The sequence below is a fragment of the Salmo salar genome, chromosome ssa16 (assembly GCF_905237065.1).
Source record: "Salmo salar chromosome ssa16, Ssal_v3.1, whole genome shotgun sequence".
In the NCBI taxonomy this organism is placed as follows: domain Eukaryota; kingdom Metazoa; phylum Chordata; class Actinopteri; order Salmoniformes; family Salmonidae; genus Salmo; species Salmo salar.
The window spans coordinates 87,148,096-87,174,898 of record NC_059457.1 but is presented as its reverse complement, the minus strand read 5'-3'; the positions used below and the strand labels follow the sequence as shown (position 1 = coordinate 87,174,898).

The following is a 26,803-nucleotide window of genomic DNA, read 5'->3' as shown; positions in this document are numbered from 1 at the left end:
TCAGTGATTGAAATTCAAAACCCATCTAGTTTATTCCAGGAGGCTATTGGGCAACATAACCATTTCTTACGTAACAATCGCCTCGCTATTCATGTTAACTAAATGCTCTGTCAATTTGAACTAAGCAAGCTGCTAAATCATTCATCTTTTATCTTGCCTAGGCTACTGTAGGCTATCTGGCTATATACTACTTGCATCTAGCTAACCAAACCATGGCAAAGTTGAATTACAATCATAAACGCAGATTTTAGTCACTAGGCCTAGCCTATGCCTATTTGAAATGACAAGTCAATAGCCTAACATTCGTTTTTTAAAGTTCGTCCAAGTGTTTCTTGCACAGAGATTTCGAGATCCTCTGTCCAACTTTCATTCCTCAAACTCTTCTGTTGGATTGATCAATAGTTATGCACATGCACATAAGGGATTTATTTACAATCATAGCAGTTAAATCTATATCCAATGACTGAAAATGATCTGGCGAGTTTAATAAGAACGAATTGTTTTTTGTCTTGGGACATATTCAAATTCCTTTATTATTCATGTTAGCTTGCAATAATGATTATTTTGATGGAAAACCAAATGTAACTTCTTACGTCGATATTCCTTCTTAATTCGCTCCATAACGTTATGGAAAAGGCGATAACTATGGCAAAATGTGTCAACTCCTCTCTTGCGGCTGAAAAAAAAAATCGGCAAATTTTCAGGCCTTGTGGACGGGTTTTGATAATAGGGCTAGACATTTTTAATACACCTGGCAACCCTGATCGCATTCTTCAGAATAAAGAAACGCCATAACTGTGATGTCAAGAGGATAACTTTTGTGTCCGTTTCTCTTCATTACTAAAGGTATGTGATAGCAAGTTTAAACAGTCTAATATCGAAAGAACGTCATAACATGCAAGATAACAAATCCGTCCGGTATTATGAGTTATTGTTTGTGTCAAACCCAGTGAGTGAAAAACGTGATTAAAAACTATTTTACAAGTCACATAGACTTGGGGGACTTCTGAGTGAATGTACATCATTTCGACAAGGTCATTTCATAAAGAATCAATTTGCGATTTTTTTGTTCATTTTACATGTTATTGGTTTTGTGTAATATGAAGGTCCTGAGCTGGTAAAATGGCGGCGTCCACTCTGTCTGCGGAGGAGCCCCTCGACTTCTTTTGGATGTCTATTTTGGGTGTCTTTTTTGGTGCGGTCCGGCGGGCTGGATTTCAACATCCACGGACCGGCCCAATCTTATCCAATTATAGACGTTTATGTTTTACAATTTCAGCCAACCCTTGGCTTGGCCCAAACATTTGACCGGACCGAATTCATGCAGCTTTAAGGAGAGGGGTCCAGCTGCAACGTCATCTCTCAGAGCAGTCGGCCCTGTGCGGGTCTCTGTGCTGCCTGCCGATAGGTCGTCTATCGGTGCAGTGCATCTCTCAGGAAAAGTGGGGGTTTCGAAAGGTGCCACTCAATACTTCGTTTGGGTTATCAGACTTTAGTCATGATCTGCAGAAATGACAGTAAGGAATTTCAGATATGCAACAAAAAAAAACTCACTGAACTGTATCTTTGAACTTTACCTACCTAACCATAGTTAAGTTGTTCGTAAATGTAAATGCTAGCTAACGTTAGCTACCTTATAACAAGCATTTATTTTACTATGTATTATTTGTTATTGAATATTTTAACCCCCACTTCTCCTGATATTGATCCTTTGGAAACCCCCTTCTTCTCCTTTGTATCATTCCTTTGGAAACCCCCACTTGTCCTTATATAGTTCATTTGGAAACGCCCCCTTCTCCATATATAGTTCCTTTGGAAACGCCCACTTATCCTGAGAGATGCACTGCACTGAGATGACATATCAGTAGGTGGCAGGCAGCATAGAGACTCTGAGAGATGATGTCACAGCTGGACCCTACTGGCTTTAGGGTTTGTTTGTAAATTCACTCTAGAGTGCGCTCTGGGCGTTGGTAAATTCAGAGGATTGTCAGATTGTCTGCATTTCGCTCAGTGCAGGCAGTAATGGGGCAGCAGTAGAGACTGACAATTTCACGGTCACACTACAGTTTTGAAGCTGAATGTAATGATTATCAGTTTTCTACATGTGCACTAATATTCAGACACATTCAGTTGTTTCCGTCTTTATAAATGTTACTATCGTGTGAACGGGAAATACAATACATTTTTGTAAGTGTTAATACGTCAGAGACATGGTTGTTCAGGAAAATAGTTCATAATACTGCCTTAAACAAACTGCAACCTAAATGGTTTTGAGTCATTTATGGATTTATGTGAATTGAGGAAATCTACTATAGGTTAAGAGTACTTACGTTGTGTCATTTAAAGTGGGCACTTTGGGTCTAATGGGAATGAACGTTGAGTTGTCAGTGCTTAGCTACCTGATCTATTGAAATTAGATCATTGAATTTGAAAAATATAATATATTTTTAGAGAATAAAGAAAGCGCCAGAACTGTCAAGGCAATAACCTTTGTGTCCGTTTGTCTTTATTACTACTGGCTGACTCAGATTAAGTCTGAGACCGGTAACATCAACAGTGAGGACAAACCCAGCCTGCCTCTCTCCTTCCACACTGAGTCCAAACCTACAGTCACTGGGTCCTGATTGTGACAGTGGAGCCCAGTTTGCACTGCAGGATCCAGAGATGGCATCAGTGAAGCTGGAAGACTGCAGTCAAACACTGGAGCTGAATGTCAACATTAAAGATGAAGAGGAGGAGATTGGTAAATCTCTTAATCATGGTAAGAGCATGCTCTTTCTTTTCTGTAATTCTGACATCACACATCCCTGCCAAATTCCAGACTGCACAGCAGTGGTTGTTTTGTACATTTTTACACTTACATTTTAGTCATTTAGCAGACGCTGTTATCCAGAGCTGTCACGTCCTGGCCAGTATAAGGTTAATTGTTTTTGTAGTTTGGTCAGGACGTGGCAGAGGGTATTTGTTTTATGTGGTTCGGGGTGGTGTGTTTGTGTAAAGGGTGTTTGATTTAGTATTTCCGGGTTTTTGGTTGATGGTCTATGTGTTTGTATTCTATGGTTAGTCTGGTGTGTGTGTTTCTATGTTTGGTTAATTGGGGTTGGGACTCAGAACTAGCATACCCCCCGCAAACTTCCGGCGAATTCACTAAGAATTTACTAAATTACTCACGATAAACGTTCACAAAAAGCATAACAATTATTTTAAGAATTATAGATACAGAACTCCTCTATGCCCTCGATATGTCCGATTTTAAAATAGCTTTTTGGTGAAAGCACATTTTGCAATATTCTAAGTACATAGCCCAGGCATCACAGGGCTAGCTATTTAGACACCCGGCAAGTTTAGCACTCACCAATATCAGGTTTACTATTATAAAAGTTTGATTACCTTTTGTTGTCTTCGTCAGAATGCACTCCCAGGGACTGCTACTTCAATAACAAATGTTGGTTTGGTCCAAAATAATCCATCGTTATATCCGAATAGCGGCGTTTTGTTCGTGCGTCCCAGACACTATCTGAAATGGTAAATCAGGGTCGCGCGCATGGCGCAATTCGTGACAACAAAAATCTAAATATTCCATTACCGTACTTCGAAGTATGTCAACCGCTGTTTAAAATCCATTTTTATGCCATTTTTCTCATAAAAAAGCGATAATATTCCGACCGGGAATCTCCTTTTAGCTAAACAGAGGAAAGTAAACAAAGCTTTCGGTCGACGCGGGCACGAGCCTGAGTCTCACAGTACTGTAACCAGCCACTACCCAAACGCGCTACTTTTTTTCAGCCAGAGCCTGCAAAGCCACGATTCAGCTTTTTACCGCCTTCTGAGACCCTATGGCAGCCGTAGGAAGTGTCACGGGACAGCTAAGATCCTCACTCTTCAATAAACAGAGACAAGAAGAACGACACCTTGTCAGACAGGCCACTTCCTGCCTGAAACCTTGTCAGGTTTTTGCCTGCCAAATGAGTTCTGTTATACTCACAGACACCATTCAAACAGTTTTAGAAACTTTAGGGTGTTTTCTATCCATATGTAATAAGTATATGCATATTCTAGTTACTGGGTAGGAGTGGTAACCAGATTAAATCGGGTACGTTTTTTATCCAGCCGTGAAAATACTGCCCCCTAGCCATAACAGGTTAAATAAAGGTGAAATAAAATAAATAAATAAAAGTTCCCTTGCAACAATTTAGCTTTTGCAACGAGACCATTAAATATATTTAAGACAATGGTAGAAGAGAGTGTAGTTCTGTTCAGTTTGGACTTCAGTTTATCGCTAACCTTATCGCAGGGACTTTGAAGCACTAACTTACATCATCTGCATGCTGCTCTTGGAATAAATTGATGATAGCAAAGATTCCATCTTTGACGAGGCCACAAATGGAATAGGTACTAGCTAGCTTAATAGTTAATATTTGCGCGCTAGCTCTGCATATTCAGCTAGTGTGTGTGCGCGATTGACTGGATTAACCTCACTTCAGTTACGTTCATTGAGTGCCTTTCAGACAGTAGATACGACCCCTCTGTTACCTTGCCAACTAAGGAACTGGCAGTGGATCAAACCATTGTGAGGCAAAGGGTGGGGGGGTCGCAATCTTTTGAAACTTAAAAACGCGCTATTAAGTGTCTATAATCAGCACAATTGCTTTCATTGCGTATTATTAATATTACTTAAATTACATAGTTATGTTTCAGTGATATATTGGGGGGGACAAATCATATTTTTCCAAGGATGGGGGGGTCGTGTCCCCCCGTCCCCCCCGGGATTTCCGCCCCTGGTCTCAGTTGTTGAATCTTGTTATGTTCATACAAATATTTACACATGTTAAGTTTGCTGAAAATAAACGCAGTTGACAGTGAGAGGACGTTTCTATTTTTGCTGGGTTTACATTGTTCCTCAAAGAAGTTATCAGCAAAGTCAGTGCTAGTGGGAAAAGACGTGTAATTGTTTGGGGGAGGATAAGACTGTCTTATTTAAGAAGCTCTTTGAAGAGGTAGGGTTTCAGACGGTGCTACTGGAAACGGCATATATAGATGACATTTGTCTAAAGATTCTCTAAACATTTTATCCATTCGACGGGTGGATTTTTATTTAGCTAAACTTTCTTTATTGTGACAAATTATGATGGAAAGTGTTTTCAAATAAATGATTGACGAATGTCGCTGTGTAACTATAAATCTCCACCACATATTTAATTTTAAATGCCTACTGCTTACATTTTTTTTCAGCTATAACAATAATGTTTCTTTGCAGGACAAGGATTGTCCTGACTTTCAAGAATGCCTGAATTGCTTCACCTTACTTTTCTGGCAAGTTTCACACTCCAATTATTTCAGATCTACAGGACTGCAAGTTTCACCATGGCACTGACTGTGGCAATTTTGTATTTAACTGAAGCGAAGGATATACTGCTCTTCCTGGACCAGGCCCAAATCACCGTCATTCGTAAGAAGAGAAGACTCTGCTACAGAGGTCGGCGAGCTGGATGCCTGGGGAAACTGCGTCCACGAGTGGATAATTGGCCTCTACCCTCCGTTCTTCTGGCAAACATGCAATCACTGGAGAATAAACTGGATGAGCTCCGTTTGACACCATTCTATCAACGGGATATACAGTACCAGTCAAAAGTTTGGGGCCTCCTGGGTGGTGCAGTGGTCTAAGGCACTACACTGCAGTGCTAGCTGTGCCACTAGATATTCTGGGTTCAAGTCCAGGCTCAGTCGCAGGACGGTGCACAATTGGCGGTGCACAATAGGCCCAGCATCGTCCGGGTTAGGGGAGGGTTTGGTTGGCAGGGATGTCCTTGTCCCATCACGCACTAGCGACTCCTGTGGCGGGCCGGGCACAGTGCACGCTGACAGTGTTTCCTCCGACACATTGGTGCAGCTGGCTTCCAGGGTTAAGTGGGCATTGTGTCAAGAAGCAGTGCGGCTTGGTTGGGTTGTGTTTCGGGATAGACGGCTCTAGACATTCGCCTCTACCGAGTTCGTACGGGAGTGGCAAAGTTGAGACAAGACTGTAACTAGCAATTGGATACCAGGAAATTGGGGAGAAAACAGCGTAAAAAGGAGAGGTTTCGACGTTTTAGAACACCTACTCATTCAAGTTTTTTTCTTTATTTTTACTATTTTCTACATTGTAGAATAAAAGTGAAAACATAAACTATGAAATAACACATATGGAATCATGTAGCAACCAAAAGTTACTACAACCAAAGTGTAAAACAAATCAAAATATATTTGAGATTCTTCAAAGTAGCCAACCTTTGCCTTGATGACTGCCAAGAGTGTGCAAAGCTTTCTCTCAACCAGCTTCATGAGTGTCACGTTGGTATAAAGGGATCAGGAGACAGGCGCAGGAATGTGTAATAGGGTTTTTTATTTATCCAAATTACTGCGTGCCATGTAAAGGCACGGAGACGAAGACCAAACAAACACATATACAAAACACAGGGTTGAGACCCAAACAAAAGAGTGAGGAGTACCTCGAATGAATAGACGGTGCGAGACCCATAACATACACGCACAATGATACCACACGGGACGAGACCCGTAATCATCTGCACAATACAAGTGGCACGAAAGCCAAAACAACAAGGCACAACGGACATTGGAACAATAATCGACAAGACAATGGTGAACAAAGGGCACACTTATACAATTACTCATCGGGGAGAATATGGGAACCACGTGAGCGTAATGACACAGTTCAGTTCCTAGAGGCCAGTGACGTAGACCTCCGAAACTGGTGCACGGAATGAGCAACAGTACCGGAGGGATCCGTGACAATGAGGTAGTCACCTGGAATGCATTTCAATTAACAGGTGTGCCTTCTTAAAAGTGAATTTGTGGAATTTCTTTCCTTCTTAATGTGTTTGAGCCAATCAGTTGTGTTGTGACAAAGTAGGGGTGGTATACAGAAGATAGCCCTATTTGGTAAAAGACCAAGTCCATATTATGGCAAGAACAGCTCAAATAAGCAAAGAGAAACGACAGTCCATCATTACTTTAAGACATGGTCAGTCATTCTGGAAAATTTCAAGAACTTAAAGTTTCTTCAAACTGTCTCTCATGAGGACCGCCACAGGAAAGGAAGACCTAGAGTTACCTCTGCTGCAGAGGATAAGTTCATCAGAGTTACCAGCCTAAGAAATTGCTGCCCAAATAAATGCTCCACAAAGTTCAAGTAACAGACACATCTCAACATCAACTGTTCAGAGGAGACTTCGTGAATCAGGCCTTCATGGTCGAATTGCTGCAAAGAAGCCACTACTAAAGGACACCAATAAGAAGAAGAGACTTGCTTGGGCCAAGAAACACAAGCAATGGACATTAGACCGGTGGAAATCTGTCCTTTGGTCTGATGAGTCCAAATTTGAGAGTTTTAGGTTCCAACCGCCGTGTCTTTGTGAGACGCAGAGTAGATGAATAGATGATCTCCGCATGAAGCATGGAGGAGGAGGTGTGACGGTGCGTTGCTGGTGACACTGTCAGTGATTTTATTTAGAATTCAAGGCACACCTAACCAGCATGGCTACCACAGCATTCTGCAGAGATTTGGAAAATAGGTGTGCCCAAACTTTTGACTGTACTGTAAAAAAAATGTATATTCTATGTTTCACTGGGTTGTGGCTTAACAAGGACATGGATAATATTTTTCGTAGCTGTCTATTTACCACCACAAAGCGGTGAGCTGTATAAGGCCATAAGCAAACAAGAAAATGCTCACTCCTAGTGGCCGGAAACTTTAATGCAGGAAAGCTGAAATCCATTTTGTCCTATTTCTACCAGCATGTCACAGATGCAAAAAAAAAACGAATCTAGATCACCTTTACTCCACACACAGAGACACGTACAATGCTCTCCCTCACCCTCCATTTGGCAAATCTGACCATAATTCTATCCTCCTGATTCCTGCTTAAAGCAAAAACTCAAACAGGACGTACCAGTGACGCACTCAATACGGAAGAGGTCCAACGTAGCGGATGCTAAGCTACAGGACTGTTCTGCTAGCACAGACTGGAATATGTTCCGGCATTGAGTAGTATACCACATCAGTCACCGGCTTCACTAATAAGTGCATCAACGACATCGTCCCCACAGTGACCGTACGTACATATCCCAACCAGAAGCCGTGGATTACAGGCAACATCTGCACTGAGCTAAAGGCTGGAGCTGCTGCTTCAAGGAGCAGGACACTAATCCGGACGCTTATAAGAAATCCCGCTACGCCCTATGATGAACCATCAAGCAGGCAAAGCGTCAATACAGGACTGAGATCAAATCCTACTACACCAGCTCTGACAGTCGTCAGGTTGTGGCAGGGCTTACAAACTATCACAGATTACAAACGGAAACCTAGCAGCGAGCTGCCCAGTGACGCGAGCCTACCAGTTGAGCTAAATGCCTTTTATGCACGCTTCGAGGCAAGCAACACCGAATCATGCATGAGAGCACCAGCTGTTCCAGCCGATGTGAGTAAGACCTTAACATTCACAGGGCTGCAGGGCCAGACGGATTACCAGGACGCGTATTCAGATCATGTGCTGACCAGCTGGAAAGTGTCTTCACTGACATTTTCAACCTCTCCCTAACCCAATCTGTAATACTTAGATGTTTCAAGCAGACCACCAAGGTAACCTGCCTAAATGACTACTGACCCGTAGCACTCACATCTGTAGCCATGAAATGCTTTGCAAGGCTGGTTATGGCTTACATCAACACTATCATCCTAGGACCCACTCTAAATAGCATACCGCCCCAACAGATCCACAGACAACACAATCTGTATTGCACTCCACACTACCCTTTCCCACCTTGACAAAAGGAACACATACGTGAGAATGCTGATCATTGACTACAGCTCAGCGTTCAACAACATAGTGGCCACTAAGCGTATCACTAAGCTAAGGACCCTGGAACTGAACACCTCCCTCTGCAACTGGATCCTGGACTTCCTGACGGCCCGCCCCCAGGTGGTGAGGGTAGGCAATAACAACTCCGCCATGCTGACCCCTCTGGGATCCATGCTTAGTCCCCTCCTGTACTCCCTGTTCAACCAAGACTGCGTGGCCATTAAGTTTGCCGACAACACGACAGTGGAATGCCTGATCACCGACGATGATAAGACAGCTTGTAGGGAAGATGTTAGAGACCTGGCAGTGTGGTGCAAGACAAAGGAGCTGATCGTGGACTACAGGAAAAAGAGGGCCGAGCACACCTCCATTCACATCGATGGGGCTGTAGTAGAGAAGGTCGAGAGCTTCAAGTTCCTCAGTATCAACATCACCTTTCATGGTCTAGGCACACCAATAGTCGTGAGGAGGGCACAACAACGCCTATTCCCCTTCAGGAGGGTTAAAAGATTTGGCATGAGTCCTCAGATCCTCAAAATGTTCTACAGCTGCACCATCGAGAGCATCCTGACTGATTGCATCACTGCTTGGTATGGCAACTGCTTGGCATCCGACTTCAAGGCGCTACAGAGGGTAGTGCGTATGGCCCAGTACCGCACTGGGGCCGAGCTCCCTGCCATCCAGGACCTCTATACCAGGCGGTGTCAGAGGAAGGCCCTAAAAATTGTAAAAGACTCCAGCCACCAAAGTCATAGACTGTTCTCTCTGCTCCCGCACGGCAAGCGGTACCGGAGCACCAAGTCTGAGACCAAAACGCTCCTTAACCTCTCTTGGGTAGGGGGCAGTATTTTCACAGCCGGACGAAAAACGTACCCAGATTAAACGGCCTACTACTCGGTCCCAGGAACTAGAATATGCATAGTATTAGTAGATTTGGATAGAAAACACTCGGAAGTTTCTAAAACTGTTTGAATGATGTCTGTGAGTATAACAGAACTCATATGGCAGGCAAAAACCTGAGAAAAATCTAACCAGGAAGTGGGAAATCTGGTGCTTGTAGTCCTTTCAAGTCATTGCCTATCGAACACACAGTGACTTAGGGTTCATTTTGCACTTCCTAAGGCTTCCACTAGATGTCAACAGTCTTTAGAAAGTTGTTTGAGGCGTCTATGGTGAACAGAGAGCGAACAGAGGAAGTTGGAAGTTGTTGACTCAGGAAAGCACATGAGTTCATTGGCGCGCCCTCACGTGAGGGGTAGCTGTGTTCCAAAACGTTTTTCAAGACACTGGAATCGTCCGGTTGGAATATTATTGAAGTTCTAAGTTAAAAAGGCCCTAAAGATTGATGCTATACAACTTTTGACATGTTTGAACGAACGTAAATATAACTTTTTTTGACTTTGTCGTGACATTATGGCCGAGCTTCCTACACTTGGAGTAGCTTACTGAACGCGCAAACAACAAGGAGCTATTTGGACATAAATTATGGACTTTATTGAACAAAACAACATGTATTGTGGACCTGGGATTCCTGGAAGTGCCTTCTAATGAAGATCATCAAAGGTAAGTGAATATTTCTAATGCTATTTATGATTTTAGATGACTCCAAAATGGCGGGTATCTGTATTGCTTGATGTCTTTTTCTGAGCACAGCACAAGCTTTTTTGAAATCTGTCACAGCGGTTGTATAAAGGAGGTGTTCATCTATAATTCTTTGAATAACAGTTTAATATGTTATCAACGTTTATGATGAGTATTTTTGTAAATTGTTGTGCTGATTCACCGGCAGTATTGGAGGCAAAATATTTTCTGAACATCATGCGACAATGTAATATGCTGTTTTTGGATATAAATATGAACTTGATCGAACAAAAAATGCATGTATTGTGTAACATGATGTCCTAGGAGTGTCATCTGATGAAAATCGTCAAAGGTTAGTGCATAATTTTAGCTGGTTTTCTGGTTTTTGTGACGCCTGTCCTTGCTAGGAAAATGGCTGTGTGGTTTTTCTTGTTTAGGCTCTGTACTAACATAATCTAACTTTATGCTTTCGCCGTAAAGCCTTTTTGAAATCGCACAATGTGGTTACATTAAGGAGACGTGTATCTTTAAAATTGTGTAAAATAGTCATATGTTTGAGAACTTTGAATTATGACATTTTGTGGTTTTGTGGTTTTGAATTTGGCGCTCTGATTTTTCACTGGCTGTTGAATAGTTTGAACCGTGGGTGGGATGGTCGTGTCCCACCTCCCCAAGAGAGGTTAACAGTTTCTACCCCCAAGCCATAAGACTACTGAACAGGTAATCAAATGGCTACCTGGACTATTTGCATTGACCCCCTTATTTTATTCTTATCTATTATTATGTTTTGCACTGACTCAGGCTCGATGTACACTCACTCGACTCTAACCACACACACCACTAAAACACACAAAACACACACATATTGACGTGACACACAAATACATTCACATTCCTTCACGCTCTGAATACTTATGTAAATATGGTATTTCTGTTTTTTATTTTTAATACATTTGCAAGAATGTCTAAAAACCTGTTTTCGCTTTGTCATTATGGGGTATTGTGATGTCATGGGGTATTGTGTGTAGATTGATGAGGAAAATAATACATTTTATCCATTTTAGAGTAAAGCTGTAACGTAACAAAATATGGAAAAAGTCAAGGGGTCTGAGTACTTTCGAAATGCACTGTATGTGAATTCAGGAAATCTACTATATAGGTTAAGTGCACTTACGTTGTTCAATTTAAAGTATGCACTTTGTGTCTAATGGGAATGAATTTTTGTCAATGCTTAGCTACTTGATCTATTGAAATTAGATAATTGAACAGGAAAAAACATAATATTTTACAGAATAAGAAAGTGCCAGAACTGTCAAGACAATCATTTTTTGTGTCCGTTTGTCTTTATTACTTCAGGCCGACTCAGGTCAAGTCTGAGGCCGGTAACATCAACAGTGAGGACAAACCCAGCCTGCCTCTCTCCTTCCACACTGAGTCCAAACCTACAGTCACTGGGTCCAGATTGTGACAGTGGAGCCCAGTTTGCACTGCAGGATCCAGAGATGGCATCAGTGAAGCTGGAAGACTGCAGTCAAACACAGGAGCTGAATGTCAACATTAAAGATGAAGAAGAGGAGGAGGAGATTGGTAAATCTGTTAATCATGGTAAAAGCAGGTTCAATCTATTCTGTCATTCTGACATCACACATCCTTGCCAAATGCCAGACTGCACAGCCATGGTTGTTTTGTAAATTTTTACACTTACATTTGAGTCATTTAGCTCGGGTTGGGATGTAGGATTTGAGCATAGCCTGAACGTAGGGAGGGGCAGTTCCCTTTGTTTCTCTGTTGGCAAGTACCATGGTCATGTAGTGGATGCGAGCTTCGACTGGAAGCCAGTGGAATGTACGGAGGAGCAGGGTGTGACATGGGGGAACTTGGAAAGATTGAACACCAGACAGGCTGCAGTGTTCTGGATAAGTTGCTAGACAAAGTGACTAGGCGTAATAGTGCCTGAAATAATGTGATTTGTCTCGTATGAGACATGCTGTTGCTAGGCCTATGGGGCGGCAGGTAGCCTAGTGGTTAGAGCATTGAACTTGTAACCGAAAGGTTGCAAGATCGAATCCCCGAGCTGACAAGGTAAAAATCTGTCGTTCTGCCCCTGAACAAGGCAGTTAACCCACTGTTCCTAGGCCGTCATTGAAAATAAGAATTTGTTCTTCACTGACTTGCCTAGTTAAATAAAGGTATAAAAAAATGTTAAATAATATTAAAATGAGCTGAGGCTCACTAGAGTTAACAATTATTTGTGGGAACTGCGAACTACTTAACCTAAACATCCCCCAAAACTACATGGATGGGAAGCATGTGTGATAAAACCTGTACTCAGAAGCCGACTGTCTAACTCATGAAACTTTGAGATCAGGCACTGTTGCAGCATGACCATAGAAACTGTAGGACCACCCGTGAAAAGGCACTTGAGTAAAAGTATTATGAAAAAGTGAGCGCTAACCAAGGACAGATGGCAGAGGGTTAAATAATGAACATAATTAGGGAAATCAAAAACAGTTGTACACAATAAGACAAAACCAAACGAACAGTGAAACATCGATCTGTGGTAACTAGTAAGCCGGCGACGTCGACCGCCGAACGCCGCCCGAACAAGGAGAGGGGCCGACTTCGGCGGGAGTGGTGACACCGTCATTGTAAATAAGAATTTGTTCTTAACTGAGTTGCCTAGTTAAATAAAGAAAAAAAAGAAAAGGATGGTATTGGAGCGAGAGCTGCATGCGTAGCCTATTGTGTGGCAAACAGGTGCTGTGAGATTACAATATTATATTTCTGACCGTTTGGAACAGTTGTAAACGACACTAAATAAATAATGTGTTCTAACGGAAAATGATTGTAAAGCCTTTATTACAGCATAGCACACATTAAAACCTTTATTACAGCATAGCACACATTACAACCTTTATTACAGCATAGCACACATTAAAACCTTTATTACAGCATAGCACACATTAAAACCTTTATTACAGCATAGCACACATTAAAACCTTTATTACAGCATAGCACACAGTAAAACCTTTATTACAGCATAGCACACAGTAAAACCTTTATTACAGCATAGCGCACATTAAAACCTTTTACAGAATAGCACAAAAAACTGCTCAAATTGGGAAATTGCTTTATCTGACATGTTGCAATTGCGTGAGGCTTGGTGCTCACAGAATCAATAGGCTATCAAACAAACTCAAACAGGCAACAGAAGCAGGATCTATCTTCTTTCTGTAGATACAGTGCATTCGGAAAGTATTCAGACCCCTTGACATTTTCCACATATGGTTAACGTACATCCTTATTCTAAAGTTGATAAAATAGTTTCCCCCCCCCCACTTTTCTCATGTAATGACAATGCGAAAACAGATTTTTAGAAATGTTTGCAAATGTATTCGAATAAAAAAAACTGAAGGACACCTAAGTGGCCAGCAGTCTAAGGCACTGCATCACAGTACTTGAGGCGTCACTACAGACCCGGGTTCGAACCAAGGCTGTGTCACAACCGGCCGTGACCGGGAGCCCCATAGAGCGGCGCACAATTGGCCCAGCGTCGCCCGGGGTAGGGGAGGGTTTTGCCTCTCATGAGCCCTTTGGGGGAGTTGCAACGATGAGAGAAGATCATAGTTAGTTATGATGAAATTGGGAAGACATTTTTTTTTTTTATAAAACACTGAAATACTGCATTTACATAAGTATTCAGACCATTACTCAGTTCTTTGTTGAAGCACCTTTGGCAGTGATTACAGACACGAGTCTTCTTGGGTATGACGCTACAAGCTTGGCACACCTATATTTGGGGAGTTTCTCCCATTCTTCTCTACAGATTCCCTCAAGATCTGTCAGGTTGTTTGGGGAGCGTCGCTGCACAGCTATTTTCAGGTCTCTCCATTGGTGTTCAATCAGGTTCAAGTCTGGGCTCTGGCTGGGCCACTCAAGGACATTCAGAGACTTGTCTCGAAGCCACTCCTGCATTATCTTGGCTGTGTGCTTAGGGTCGTTGTCTTGTTGGAAGCTAAATCTTTGCCACAGTCTGAAGTCCTGAGCGCTCTGGAGAAGGTTTTCATCAAGGATCTCTCTGTACTTTGCTCCGTTCATCTTTCCCTCGATCCTGACTAGTGTCCCTGCCGCTGAAAAACATCCCCACAGGATGATGTTGCCACCATGCTTCACTGTACGGATGGTGCCATGTTTCCTCCAGAAGTGACGCTTGGCATTCAGGCCAAAGAGTTCAACCTTAGTTTCTTCAGACCAGATAATCTTGTTTCTCATGGTCTGAGTCCTTAGGTGCCTTTTGGCAATCTCCAAGCGGGCTGTCATGTGCCTTTTACTGAAGAGTGGCTTCTGTCTGGCCACTCTACCATAAAGGCCTGATTGGTGGACTGCTGCAGAGATTGTTGTCCTTCTGGAAGGTACTCCCATCTCCACAGAGGAACTCTAGAGCTCTGTCAGAGTGACCATCGGGTTCTTAGTCACCTCCCTGACCAAAGCCCTTCTCCCCCGATTGCTCAGTTTGGCCGGACGGCTATCTACAAGAAGAGTCTTGGTGGTTCCAAACTTCTTAAACTTCTTAGGGCTAGGCCCCTTTTTTCTCAATTTCCACCTGAATAACGTGCCCAAAGTAAACTGCCTGTTGCTCAGGCCCTGATGCCAGGATATGCATATAATTGGTACCATTGGAAAGAGAACACTTTGAAGTTTGTGAAAATGTAAAAATAATGTAGGAGAAAATCCAAAGAAAAACCAACGGGAATGTTTTGTTTTTGAGAGGCTATCCTCTAAGAATGGCAAGTATAAGGTCATATTGAACATTAGCTCCCTGGATGCAATTCCTATGGCTTCCACGGGTGTCAGCAGTCTATGTTCAAGGTTTCAGGCTTGTAACTTCAAAAACGAATAAGAAACATCAGTTTTAAAACAGGGACACAGTCTTAGAAATTTGTGTTTGCGCGCCATGAAGACAGGACGCACCTGCTAAAGTCGGTTTCCTATTGAACATACTTCTTTCCGTAAGAAATATTATAGTTTGATTACATTTTAGGGTATCTGAGGAGTAAATATAAACGTATTTTGACTTGTTGAAACAAAGTTTAGGGGTAGATTTTCGGATTCCTTTCTCTGCATGTTGAACGAGTGGATTACTCAAATCGATTGCGCCAACTAAACTGACTTTTTGGGAAATAAAGAAGGATTTTTTTCTAACAAAACAACACTACATGTTATAGCTGGGACCCTTTGGATGACAAATCAGAGGAAGATTTTCAAAAAGGTAAGTGAGTATTTAATCGCTATTTGTGAATTTATGAAACCTGTGCCGGTGGAAAAATATTTTGATGTGGGGCGCCGTCCTCAAACAATCGCATGGCATGTTTTCGCTGTAATAGCTACTGTAAATCGGACAGTGCAGTTAGATTAACATGAATTTAAGCTTTCACCCGATATAAGACACTTATATTTACGTAAATGTTTAATATCCATAATTTTTATGATTATTTATTTGAATTGCGTGCCCTCCAGTTTCACCGGAAGTTGTCCCACTAGCGGGACGCCAAGGGACCTTAAATGCTGCAGACATGTTTTAGTGACCTTCTCCAGATCTGTGCCTCGACACAATCCTGTCTCCGAGCTCTACGGACAATTCCTTTGACCTCATGGCTTGTTTTTTAGTTTTTTTTTAAAAAATTTGAAGGTGTGCTTAATGTTTCATACACTCAGTAAATATGGATGATTTCTAAAACCAGGCACATTTAACAGTTAGGCTATTGATTACAGACCTATTTAAGTTGGTTTCCACACTCTTCAAAAATATTGTTTCAGAATCACAGACAGTGACCGCTATCTAACGTGAGAGAAAGCGCATGTTATAAAATAATGTAATTTTTATTAGTGTTGCACCATTGTTCTTACATAATATAACCATATACAATTTCAGTAGCACATGTCTTAGTGATGGACTGTGCCATCCCTATGGCCTCTGCAATGGATTAGTCCACCGAGACAGGAGCCAATCAGACGGGTGTCTTGTGTGCCATGAAAAAATGAATCTATTTGCGACTGTTCGACTGCTACTATACACATCATGTATGGTTCACACTCTCCTTCGTCCCCTGGAACTTTCCAGTGCTTGTAGCACTCTATGCCATATGGCCTCAAATTGTACTGTTCTGTTTTTCTCATTACACCCTTTCAATATTTTAAATATTACATTTGATTCATCCACTGTCGAGGAGATGGAGGATTCTTTTCAAAACCATTAACGAGAAAAGTATGGTCTACCCCATTGGGTAGCTCACTGCACCCCCATATACCATGTCTTGAAATATGCAGATAGACGGATTCAAAGTAAATTTACATTGTAAAACTTCTGCCAACTTTCTAAATGTATTGCACTACAAGAAGGCATGGATTATTGAGTCATCGTTAGTTTTACACTTAAGACATGGGGAGCAGCCTTTGGTGGGCCTGGGAGGGCATTGGCCCACCCACTTGGAAGCTAGGGCCAAAAAAATCTTAATGAGTTTTTCCCCACAAAAGGGCTGTATTACAGACCGAAATACTCCTCAGTTTCATTAGCTGTCCGGGTGGCTGGTCTCAGACGATCCCACATGTGAAGAAGCCGGATGTGGAGGTCCTGGGCTGGCGTGGTTACATGTGGTCTGCGGTTGTGAGGCCGATTGGACATACGGGCCAAATTCTCTAAAATGATGTTCGAGGTGGCTTATGATAGAGAAATCAACATTAAATTCTCTGGCAACAGCTCTGGTGGACATTCCTGCAGTCAGCATGCCAATTGCACGCTCCCTCAAAACTCGAAACGTCTGTGGTGATGTTGTGACAAAACTGCACATTTTAGTGGCATTTTGTCCCCAGCAGAAGGTGCACCTGTGTAATGATCATGTTGTTTAATCAGCTTCTTGATATGTCACGCCTGTCAGGTGGATGGATTATTTTGTCAATGGAGAAATGCTCACTAACAGGGATGTAAACATTTTTGAGAAATAAGCTTTTTGTGAGTATGAAACATTACTGAGATCTTTTATTTCAGCTCATGAAACCTTTCGACCAACACTTTACATGTTGCATTTATATAGACCATAAGCCTGACTGTTACCCACTTTTAGAATAGATGTATTCCCCGTTTGTATTGTACAGCCTACTGATGAGTTCATATGTTACCGGTACAGCCAGAAGAGGACTGGCCACCCCTCAGAGCCTGGTTCCTCCTTTCTAGGGAGTTTTTCCAAGCCAATGTGCTTCAACATCTGCATTGCTTGCTCTTTGGGGTTTTAAGCTGGATATATTTTAAAGCACTTTGTGAAAACTGCAGATGTAAAAAGGGCTTCATAATATAAATTTGAATGACATGTATATCACACCAACTGACTTGTTCTTCTGATGTTCTTCACACAGGAGACCATGTTGAGACATTCTCTACATCCAGAGAGCAACAGCAGGAAGATCACAGAGCTAAGAGGTCTCACCACTGCCCAAATTGTGAGGAGATTTTCCCATTTCTATCAAATCTAAAAATACACCTAAAAATACACACAGACCAGAATCTGTATTCCTGCACAGATTGTGAGAAGAGATTCACAACATCACAGGCTCTGACAGCTCATCAGAAAGTGCACACTGGAGAGAAGCCATACTTCTGCTTTGTCTGTGGGGAAAGTTTCTCTCAACAGGGCCACTTAAAAACACACCATCGAATACACACAGGAGAGAAGCCATACTCCTGCTTTGACTGTGGGGAGAGTTTCTCTCAACAGGGCCACCTAAAAACCCACCAACGAATACACACAGGAGAGAAGCCATACTCCTGCTCTGACTGTGGAAAGAGTTTCTCTCAACTGGGCAGCTTAAAAACACACCAACGTATACACACAGGAGAGAAGCCTTACTCCTGCTCTTACTGTGGGGAGTGTTTCTCTCAACTGGGCAACTTAAAAACACACGAACGTATACACACAGGAGAGAAGCCTTTCTCCTGCACTGACTGTGGGAAGAGCTTCACAACATCACAAGCTCTGACAGTTCATCAGAGAGTGCACACTGGAGAGAAGCCTTACTACTGCTCTGAATGTGGAAAGAGTTTCTCCCAATTGGATATGTTAAAATGTCACCAACGAATACATACAGGAGAGAAGCCTTACTCCTGCTCTGACTGTGGAAAAAGTTTCTCTCAACTGGGCAACTTAGAAGCACACCAACGTATACACACAGGAGAGAAGCCTTACTCCTGCTCTGACTGTGGGAAGTGCTTCACAACATCAGCTGAGCTAAAAGTTCATAAAAGATCACACACAGGAGAGAAGCCTTACACCTGTTCAGACTGTGGAAAGAGTTTCTCCCGATTGGATATGTTAAAATGTCATCAGCGAATACATACAGGAGAGAAGCCTTATTCCTGCTCTGACTGTGGAAAAAGTTTCTCCCAACTGGGCAACTTAGAAGCACACCAACGTATACACACAGGAGAGAAGCCTTACTCCTGCTCTGACTGCGGGAAGAGTTTCTCCCGATTGGATACCTTAAAACGCCACAAATGTACACATAAAGGACAGAAGCCCCATCAGTTCTCTCAGACCAGCTAAGAATTAAAGTCACTCCATCACTTAAATATGCCCTATGTAGAAATCACTCCACCATTTCCTGGATGTTAAAATTGCAATAGTTCTAATAGCCTAAAACAAGCAGTCATTGTACCATCTAAACCGCTGAGAAATATATTTTCCATAACCAAAATATTGTATTTTGAGCTGTTGTACAAAAACGGAAGTAAAAAAACGCAAAAAACAAAACTTCAGAACAGGAAAGCATAGAAATAGTGCACATAGAATAGATCTACTGCTTCTTAGACCGAAAGAAGCCTCACTCCTTGTCTGACTGGAAAATGCTTCACAGCACTGGGTGATCTAAAAGTTAATCAGCGAACACACACTGGGGAAAAGCCTGTGTGTACTGCACTGCCTGTGGGAATATTTTATCTCTATTGGACACCTTAGCTAGGCTTGGGCTTTATCCAGATTGTCATACCTTCATACCGACCTTGTGCCATACTGGAATATTAGGTAATACTGGCACTGAACACAAGGGGTGCTATTTTCAAACCCCACAATGCCTCTGAAGGTTAGCGATGCTAACAAATCCCATAGAGAATGCTAACGAGGTCTCTGACCGAAACGTTTTTTTCAGAACAGACATCCCAGCTCAAAGTTATACAAGCAGCAAATAAATGGTACTCACAGTTCACTGCACGCAAAAAAAATATATGTATATTAGACAGCATCCAGGAGTAGTTAGCTAACTAACTACTATATTAGCAAACCAAATGCACAACTGCAGAGCATTTAGCACATTTTAGACTGTTAACTTAAAGGGATATTCCTCATCTCCAGCACCACCCCAACATCAACATGTGAATATTGCGTGTATCTGTAGTAAAAAAAGATTGAGGAAGATAAGTGTTTCTAATGACATCATCGGTGGGCATCGTGTGATTTTTGACCAATTTATGAGGAGGCATTGCCTACTAATTGGTTGATGATGTCATTTTCACATGTTGATGTTTGGTTGGTGCTTCATTTCCCTTTAATAGAGTTATAAGATATTATATATTTATTTGTCACATATATGTACCGACAGATGTAGCCTATTGAATACCATTATAGAATATGCATTAAATGCATCCTCCAATTGTAAAGTCTGTCTGTGCCCATACAGGAGACAGTGTTGAGAGCAGCATGAAGATCACAGAGCAGAGGTCTCATCACTGCCAGTTCTCTCAGAACAGTTAAGATTAGAGTCATAAAATAAGTTGTAACAGTAAATTTAATCAAATGAAGAAAGCGTAGAACACTCTATTGTAATCCTATTGTTTCTCACTGTGAGCGAACTGTGCAGAGGAAAGAGAGCGTTATAAAATGTTAACCTCTTTACTTTACTGATCACTGTGCACCTTGTCTGTTTTGGTGTGTTTTGTTAGCTTCTAGTGTAAAGATATTGAGATGACCTTGGATTTTCATTTAGTGTTAAGTGTGAGGCTTTTCATTTTAAAAACAAACAGTTTATAGTTTAACAGTTGATGGGGTGGTACTGCTTCCCTCTCAGCCTGGTCTGACTCTGTCTGTGGGGAGAGTTTCAACTGGGCAACTTTAAAAACACACCAACTGAATACACACAGGAGAAAAGCCTTACTCCTGCTCTGTGGATGGGTGGGCGTATAACACGAACATCTAGCAACCCAAAGGTTGCAATGTTTGAATCTCATCACAGATGACTTTAGCATTTTAGCTAATAAGCAACTTTGCAACGACTTACTACTTTTTAGCTACTACTTAGCATGTTATCTAACCCTTCCCCCCAAAAAGTTTTACCCCTAACCCTAAACTTAACCCAAAGCATAGGCACCTAGCTAGTATTAGCAACAATAAATTGTAATTCGTAACATATTGAACATTTGTAACATATTGTACAAATTCCAATTCATAACATATCATACAAATTGTAATTTATACGTCCTACAATTTGTATTCTACATTACATGACCAAAAGTATGTGGACACCTGTTCATCGAACATCTCATTCCAAAAACATGGGTATTAATATGGAGTTGGTCCCCCCTTTGCTGCTATAACAGCCTCTTCCGGGAAGGCTTTCCACCAGATGTTGGAACATTGCTGTGGGCACTTGCTTTCATTCAGGTTGTCCATCTGCAGTTTTCTGTGGGAATGAGTTAGTAGACACAACATGTATCAGATAGAGATGATGTGACGATCAGTTTTCTGTGGGAATGAGTTAGTAGATACAACATGTATCAGATAGAGATGATGTGACGATCAGTTTTCTGTGGGAATGAGTTAGTAGACACAACATGTATCAGATAGAGATGATGTGACGATCAGTTTTCTGTGGGAATGAGTTAGTAGACACAACATGTATCAGAAAGAGATGGTGTGATGATCAGTTTTCTGTGGGAATGAGTTAGTAGACACAACATGTATCAGATAGAGATGATGTGATGATCAGTGTTCTGTGGGAATGAGTTAGTAGACACAACATGTATCAGATAGAGATGATGTGATGATCAGTTTTCTGTGGGAATGAGTTAGTAGACACAACATGTATCAGATAGAGATGATGTGATGATCAGTTTTCTGTGGGAATGAGTTAGTAGACACAACATGTATCAGATAGAGATGATGTGATGATCAGTGTTCTGTGGGAATGAGTTAGTAGACACAACATGTATCAGATAGAGATGATGTGATGATCAGTTTTCTGTGGGAATGAGTTAGTAGACACAACATGTATCAGAAAGAGATGGTGTGATGATCAGTTTTCTGTGGGAATGAGTTAGTAGACACAACATGTATCAGATAGAGATGATCAGTTTTCACCACTAGTTTGGGGGGATTATTTTTGCTATTAAACAACTGTTTAATGATACACAGGTTATGAAACAACTACATGTGTTTATTAAGTTATCTTTTAAAAGCAGATTTGTTTTAGTCATTGATAATTAATGTGTTTGGATAACTGCATAAGTTAAGTTAATTGATCTGCCAATTAAAAATAAAGTTACATGAATTTGAACTGGTCAAACTCTTCTCTTTTATAGTTAGTTCTTCATATTAGATCTGACAGTATGAATGGTTCTTATGGTTGTATTCAGTTCTTCATATTAGATCTGACAGTATGAATGGTTCTTATGGTTGTATTCAGTTCTTCATATTAGATCTGACAGTATGAATGGTTCTTATGGTTGTATTCAGTTCTTCATATTAGATCTGACAGTATGAATGGTTCTTATGGTTGTATTCAGTTCTTCATATTAGATCTGACAGTATGAATGGTTCTTATGGTTGTATTCAGTTCTTCATATTAGATCTGACAGTATGAATGGTTCTTATGGTTGTATTCAGTTCTTCATATTAGATCTGACAGTATGAATGGTTCTTATGGTTGTATTCAGTTCTTCATATTAGATCTGACAGTATGAATGGTTCTTATGGTTGTATTCAGTTCTTCATATTAGATCTGACAGTATGAATGGTTCTTATGGTTGTATTCAGTTCTTCATATTAGATCTGACAGTATGAATGGTTCTTATGGTTGTATTCAGTTCTTCATATTAGATCTGACAGTATGAATGGTTCTTATGGTTGTATTCAGTTCTTCATATTAGATCTGACAGTATGAATGGTTCTTATGGGCTGAGTGCCTGTAGTGTTTTGGTATGACTACAGTCAGGAGTTTTCTCTGACCCTGTGATGTCACCAGGACAGAACCACATGTCTCTATCACACTCCAGCCCAGAAGGTGGTGGTGATGCACCTTTAACGTTGGTCTGAACACCACCAATAAACACCAAACAAGAAGAACGCATGCTCAGTGATCATGCCGCAAAGCAATCGAGAGCAATGGTAATGGTCTTTTTTGAAGGCACTAAAAGAAGGTCTGTGGTAAACACAGGCTTAGGAGATCTTATACGTTTTGTTCTATGAGTTCATCTTCATCAGCTAACATCATTTTTTTTGCATTTTGATGAATTTATGTATAAAATAAAGCACATAAAAGCTTCATAATTCCTAAAGGTCATGTTAAATGACTGATATCTCGTAGAACAAAACGTGTAACATCTCCTAAGCCTGTGTTAACCTCAGACTTTATTTTCTGGATTCATCCCAAACCATATTCTTTCTCCATAGGGATGGCTCAACTCCTTTCCAGTCTTTAGGACCACATGCTGGTGAGTTCTATGAAAGATCACACAGCGAGTGCACACAATCAAACATTTGTAAGTACTTTTAATTCAACAAAATTATGAATACACTCGGTTTCATTGCACACAATATCATTTTAATTAACTGTTATTTAATAAGAAACATATGTAAGTCCTTTATAATACAAAACATCTATTTGTGTGCATTGTAGCAAATACTGGTGGCTAGCAAATTGGCTTGTCCCCATGGTGATGTGTAAAGGTGTAGTGACATGTTTTGAGAAAATAAACATGTAAATGATTTTGAATGCCATGAATTAAACGAAAACATTGTATTTTCTGTATAGATAACCTAAAAAACAAAGGTTGACCAGCACAAATTCATGTACAATGTTTATTTTTCATTAGCAGATCAATACAGTTATCCAAATGCATTAATTATCAATGACTAAAATAATGAATCTAGTTTTAAAAGACAATTTAATAAACCGGTAGTCGTTTCATAGCCTGTGTATCATTAAACAAAAGTCATTATGTAGTAAAAAAAGAATCCACCCAAACTAATGGTGAAAACTGATCATCACATCATCTCTATCTGATACATGTTGTGTCTACTAACTCATTCCCACAGAAAACTGATCATCACACCATCTCTATCTGATACATGTTGTATCTACTAACTCATTCCCACAGAAAACTGATCATCACATCATCTCTATCTGATACATGTTGTGTCTACTAACTCATTCCCACAGAAAACTGATCATCACATCATCTCTATCTGATACATGTTGTGTCTACTAACTCATTCGCACAGAAAACTGATCATCACATCATCTCTATCTGATACATGTTGTGTCTACTAACTCATTCCCACAGAAAACTGATCATCACATCATCTCTATCTGATACATGTTGTGTCTACTAACTCATTCCCACAGAAAACTGATCATCACATCATCTCTATCTGATACATGTTGTGTCTACTAACTCATTCCCACAGAAAACTGATCATCACATCATCTCTATCTGATACATGTGTCTACTAACTCATTCCCACAGAAAACTGATCATCACATCATCTCTATCGGATACATGTTGTATCTACTAACTAATTCCCACAGAAAACTGATCATCTCTATCTGATACATGTTGTGTCTACTAACTCATTCCCACAGAAAACTGATCATCACAATCTGATACATGTTGTGTCTACTAACTCATTCCCACAGAAAACTGATCATCACATCATCTCTATCTGTGTAAGGGCTGTCTTCAGGAATGGACCAAAATGCAGCGGAGTTAGTATTCATCTTTCAATTTAATTAGAAAGAACACTATAACAAACAAAACAAGGAAACTGACAGCCAACAGTCCTGTCAGGTGCAAACACACTAAACAAGAAACAATTACCCACAAAACCCAAAGGAAAAACATGCTCCTTATGTGTGACTCCCAATCAGCAGCAACGAGCTTCAGCTGTGCCTGATTGGGAGCCACACACATGGCCCAAAACAAAGAAATACCAAAACATAGAAAAAGGAACATAGAACGCCCACCCAATGTAACACCCTGGCCTAACCAAAATAAATAACAAAAAACCCCTCTCTATGGCCAGGGCGTTACAATCTGATACATGTTGTGTCTACTAACTCATTCCCACAGAAAACTGATCATCACATCATCTCTATCTGATACATGTAGTATCTACTAACTAATTCCCACAGAAAACTGATCATCACATCATCTCTATCTGATACATGTTGTGTCTACTAACTAATTCCCACAGAAAACTGATCATCACATCATCTCTATCTGATACATGTGTCTACTAACTCATTCCCACAGAAAACTGATCATCACATCATCTCTATCTGATACATGTTGTATATACTAACTCATTCCCACAGAAAACTGATCATCACATCATCTCTATCTGATACATGTTGTCTACTAACTCATTCCCACAGAAAACTGATCATCACATCATCTCTATCTGATACATGTGTCTACTAGCTCTTTCCCACAGAGAACTGCAGAGGGAGAAATTGGTGTCAGAGCAAAACGTACTATATGTTACAAAAACCATACCACTCAATTTAGTATGATACGTATAGTATGAATTACAATTCGTACAATATGTAACGAATTTGCGATACGTATGATATTTTACAAATTCCAATTTGTTGTTGCGAACATTAATTAACATGCTAAGTACACTATATATACACACAAAATAGTGGATTTGGCTACTTCAGCCACACCCGTTGCTGACAGGTGTATAAAACCAAACACATGGTCATGAAATCTCCATAGACAAACATTGGAAGTAGAATGGCCTTACTGAAGAGCTCAGTGACTTTCAATGTGGCACCGTCATAGGATGCCACCTTTCCAACAAGTCAGTTCGTCAAATTTCTTCCTTGCTAGAGCTGCCCTGTTCAACTGTAGGTGCTGTTATTGTGAAGTGGAAAGGTCTAGGAGCAAGAATGGCTCAGCCGTGAAGTGGTAAGCCACACAAGCTCAAAGAACGGGACCGCCGAGTGCTGAAGCACGTAGCACGTAAAAATCGCCTGTCCTATCGAGTTCCAAACTGCTTCTGGAAGCAACAGCAGCAGAAGAACTGTTCGTCGGGAGCTTCATGAAATGGGTTTCCATGGCCGAGTTGCCGCACACAAGACTAAGATCACCATGCGCAATGCCAAGCATTGGCTGGAGTGGTGTAAAGCTCACCGCTATTAGACTCTGAAGCAGTGGAAACGTGTTCTCTGGAGTGATGAATCATGCTTCATCATCTGGCAGTCCGACAGAAAAATCTGGGTTTGGTGGATGCCAGGCGAACACTACCTGCCCCAATGCATAGTGCCAACTGTAAAGTTTGGTGGAGGAGGAATAATGGTCTGGGGCTGTTTTTCATGGTTCGGGCTCCTTAGTTCTTCTTCTGTGCTGCCAACTTTGTGGCACCAGTTTGGGGAAGGCCCTTTACTGTTTCAGTATGACAATGCCCCTGAGCACAAATAGACGTTCATACCGAAATGGATTGTCGAAAACGGTTTGAAAGAACTTGACTGGCATGCACAAAGCCCTGACCTCAACCCCATCGAACATCTTTGGGATGAATTGGAATATCGACTGTGAGCCAGGCCTAATCGCCCAACATCAGTGCTCAACCTCACTAATGCTCTTGTGGCTGAATGGAAACACGTCCCCGTAGCAATGTTACAACATCTAGTGGAAAGCCTTCCCAGAAGAGTGGGGGCTGTTGTAGCAGCAAAAGGGGGACCAAGTCCATATTAATGCCCATGATTTTGGAATTAGATGTTCAACGAGCAGGTGCCCACATACTTTTGGTCATGTAGTGTAGTTGAAAAGGTGCTTATTAGCTAAAATGCAAAAGTTGTCCGTCATAAGATTCGAACATGAAATGGTTGGGTTGCTAGACATTCATGTTATATGCTGACCCATGTATCCACCCGACCAACCACCCTCCTTTTGTTTTTGCCTTAACGTCTATGGGCTAGGTGGGACGTTGCGTCCCACCCTAGTCAACAGCCAGTGGAATCACGTGGCGCGAAATACAAATACCTCAAAAATGCTATTACTTCAATTTCTCAAACATATGACTATTTTACACCATTTT

General features: G+C 41.2%; 1 protein-coding gene across 7 annotated transcripts; it reads left to right on the top strand.

Annotated features, from left to right (window-relative positions):
- Positions 1 to 263: 263 nt before the first annotated feature.
- LOC106592060 (zinc finger protein OZF) lies at positions 264 to 23,486 on the top strand. Of its 7 annotated transcripts, XR_006759615.1 has the most exons (6): positions 265 to 846; positions 2,529 to 2,761; positions 11,796 to 12,044; positions 17,850 to 17,933; positions 20,163 to 20,231; positions 23,150 to 23,486. XR_006759615.1 is itself a non-coding variant. In XM_045696769.1 (5 exons), coding segments are annotated over exons 2-5 (432 nt in total). In that variant the 5' UTR covers positions 266 to 846; positions 2,529 to 2,664; the 3' UTR covers positions 20,165 to 20,572. The 7 variants fall into 7 exon arrangements, 5 of the variants coding, with proteins under 5 accessions (XP_045552724.1, XP_045552725.1, XP_045552722.1 ...); XM_045696769.1 differs by lacking the exon at positions 23,150 to 23,486 and having other exon boundaries at positions 266 to 846; positions 20,163 to 20,572; XR_006759614.1 differs by having other exon boundaries at positions 267 to 846; positions 17,850 to 20,231.
- The last annotated feature ends 3,317 nt before the right edge of the window (positions 23,487 to 26,803 follow it).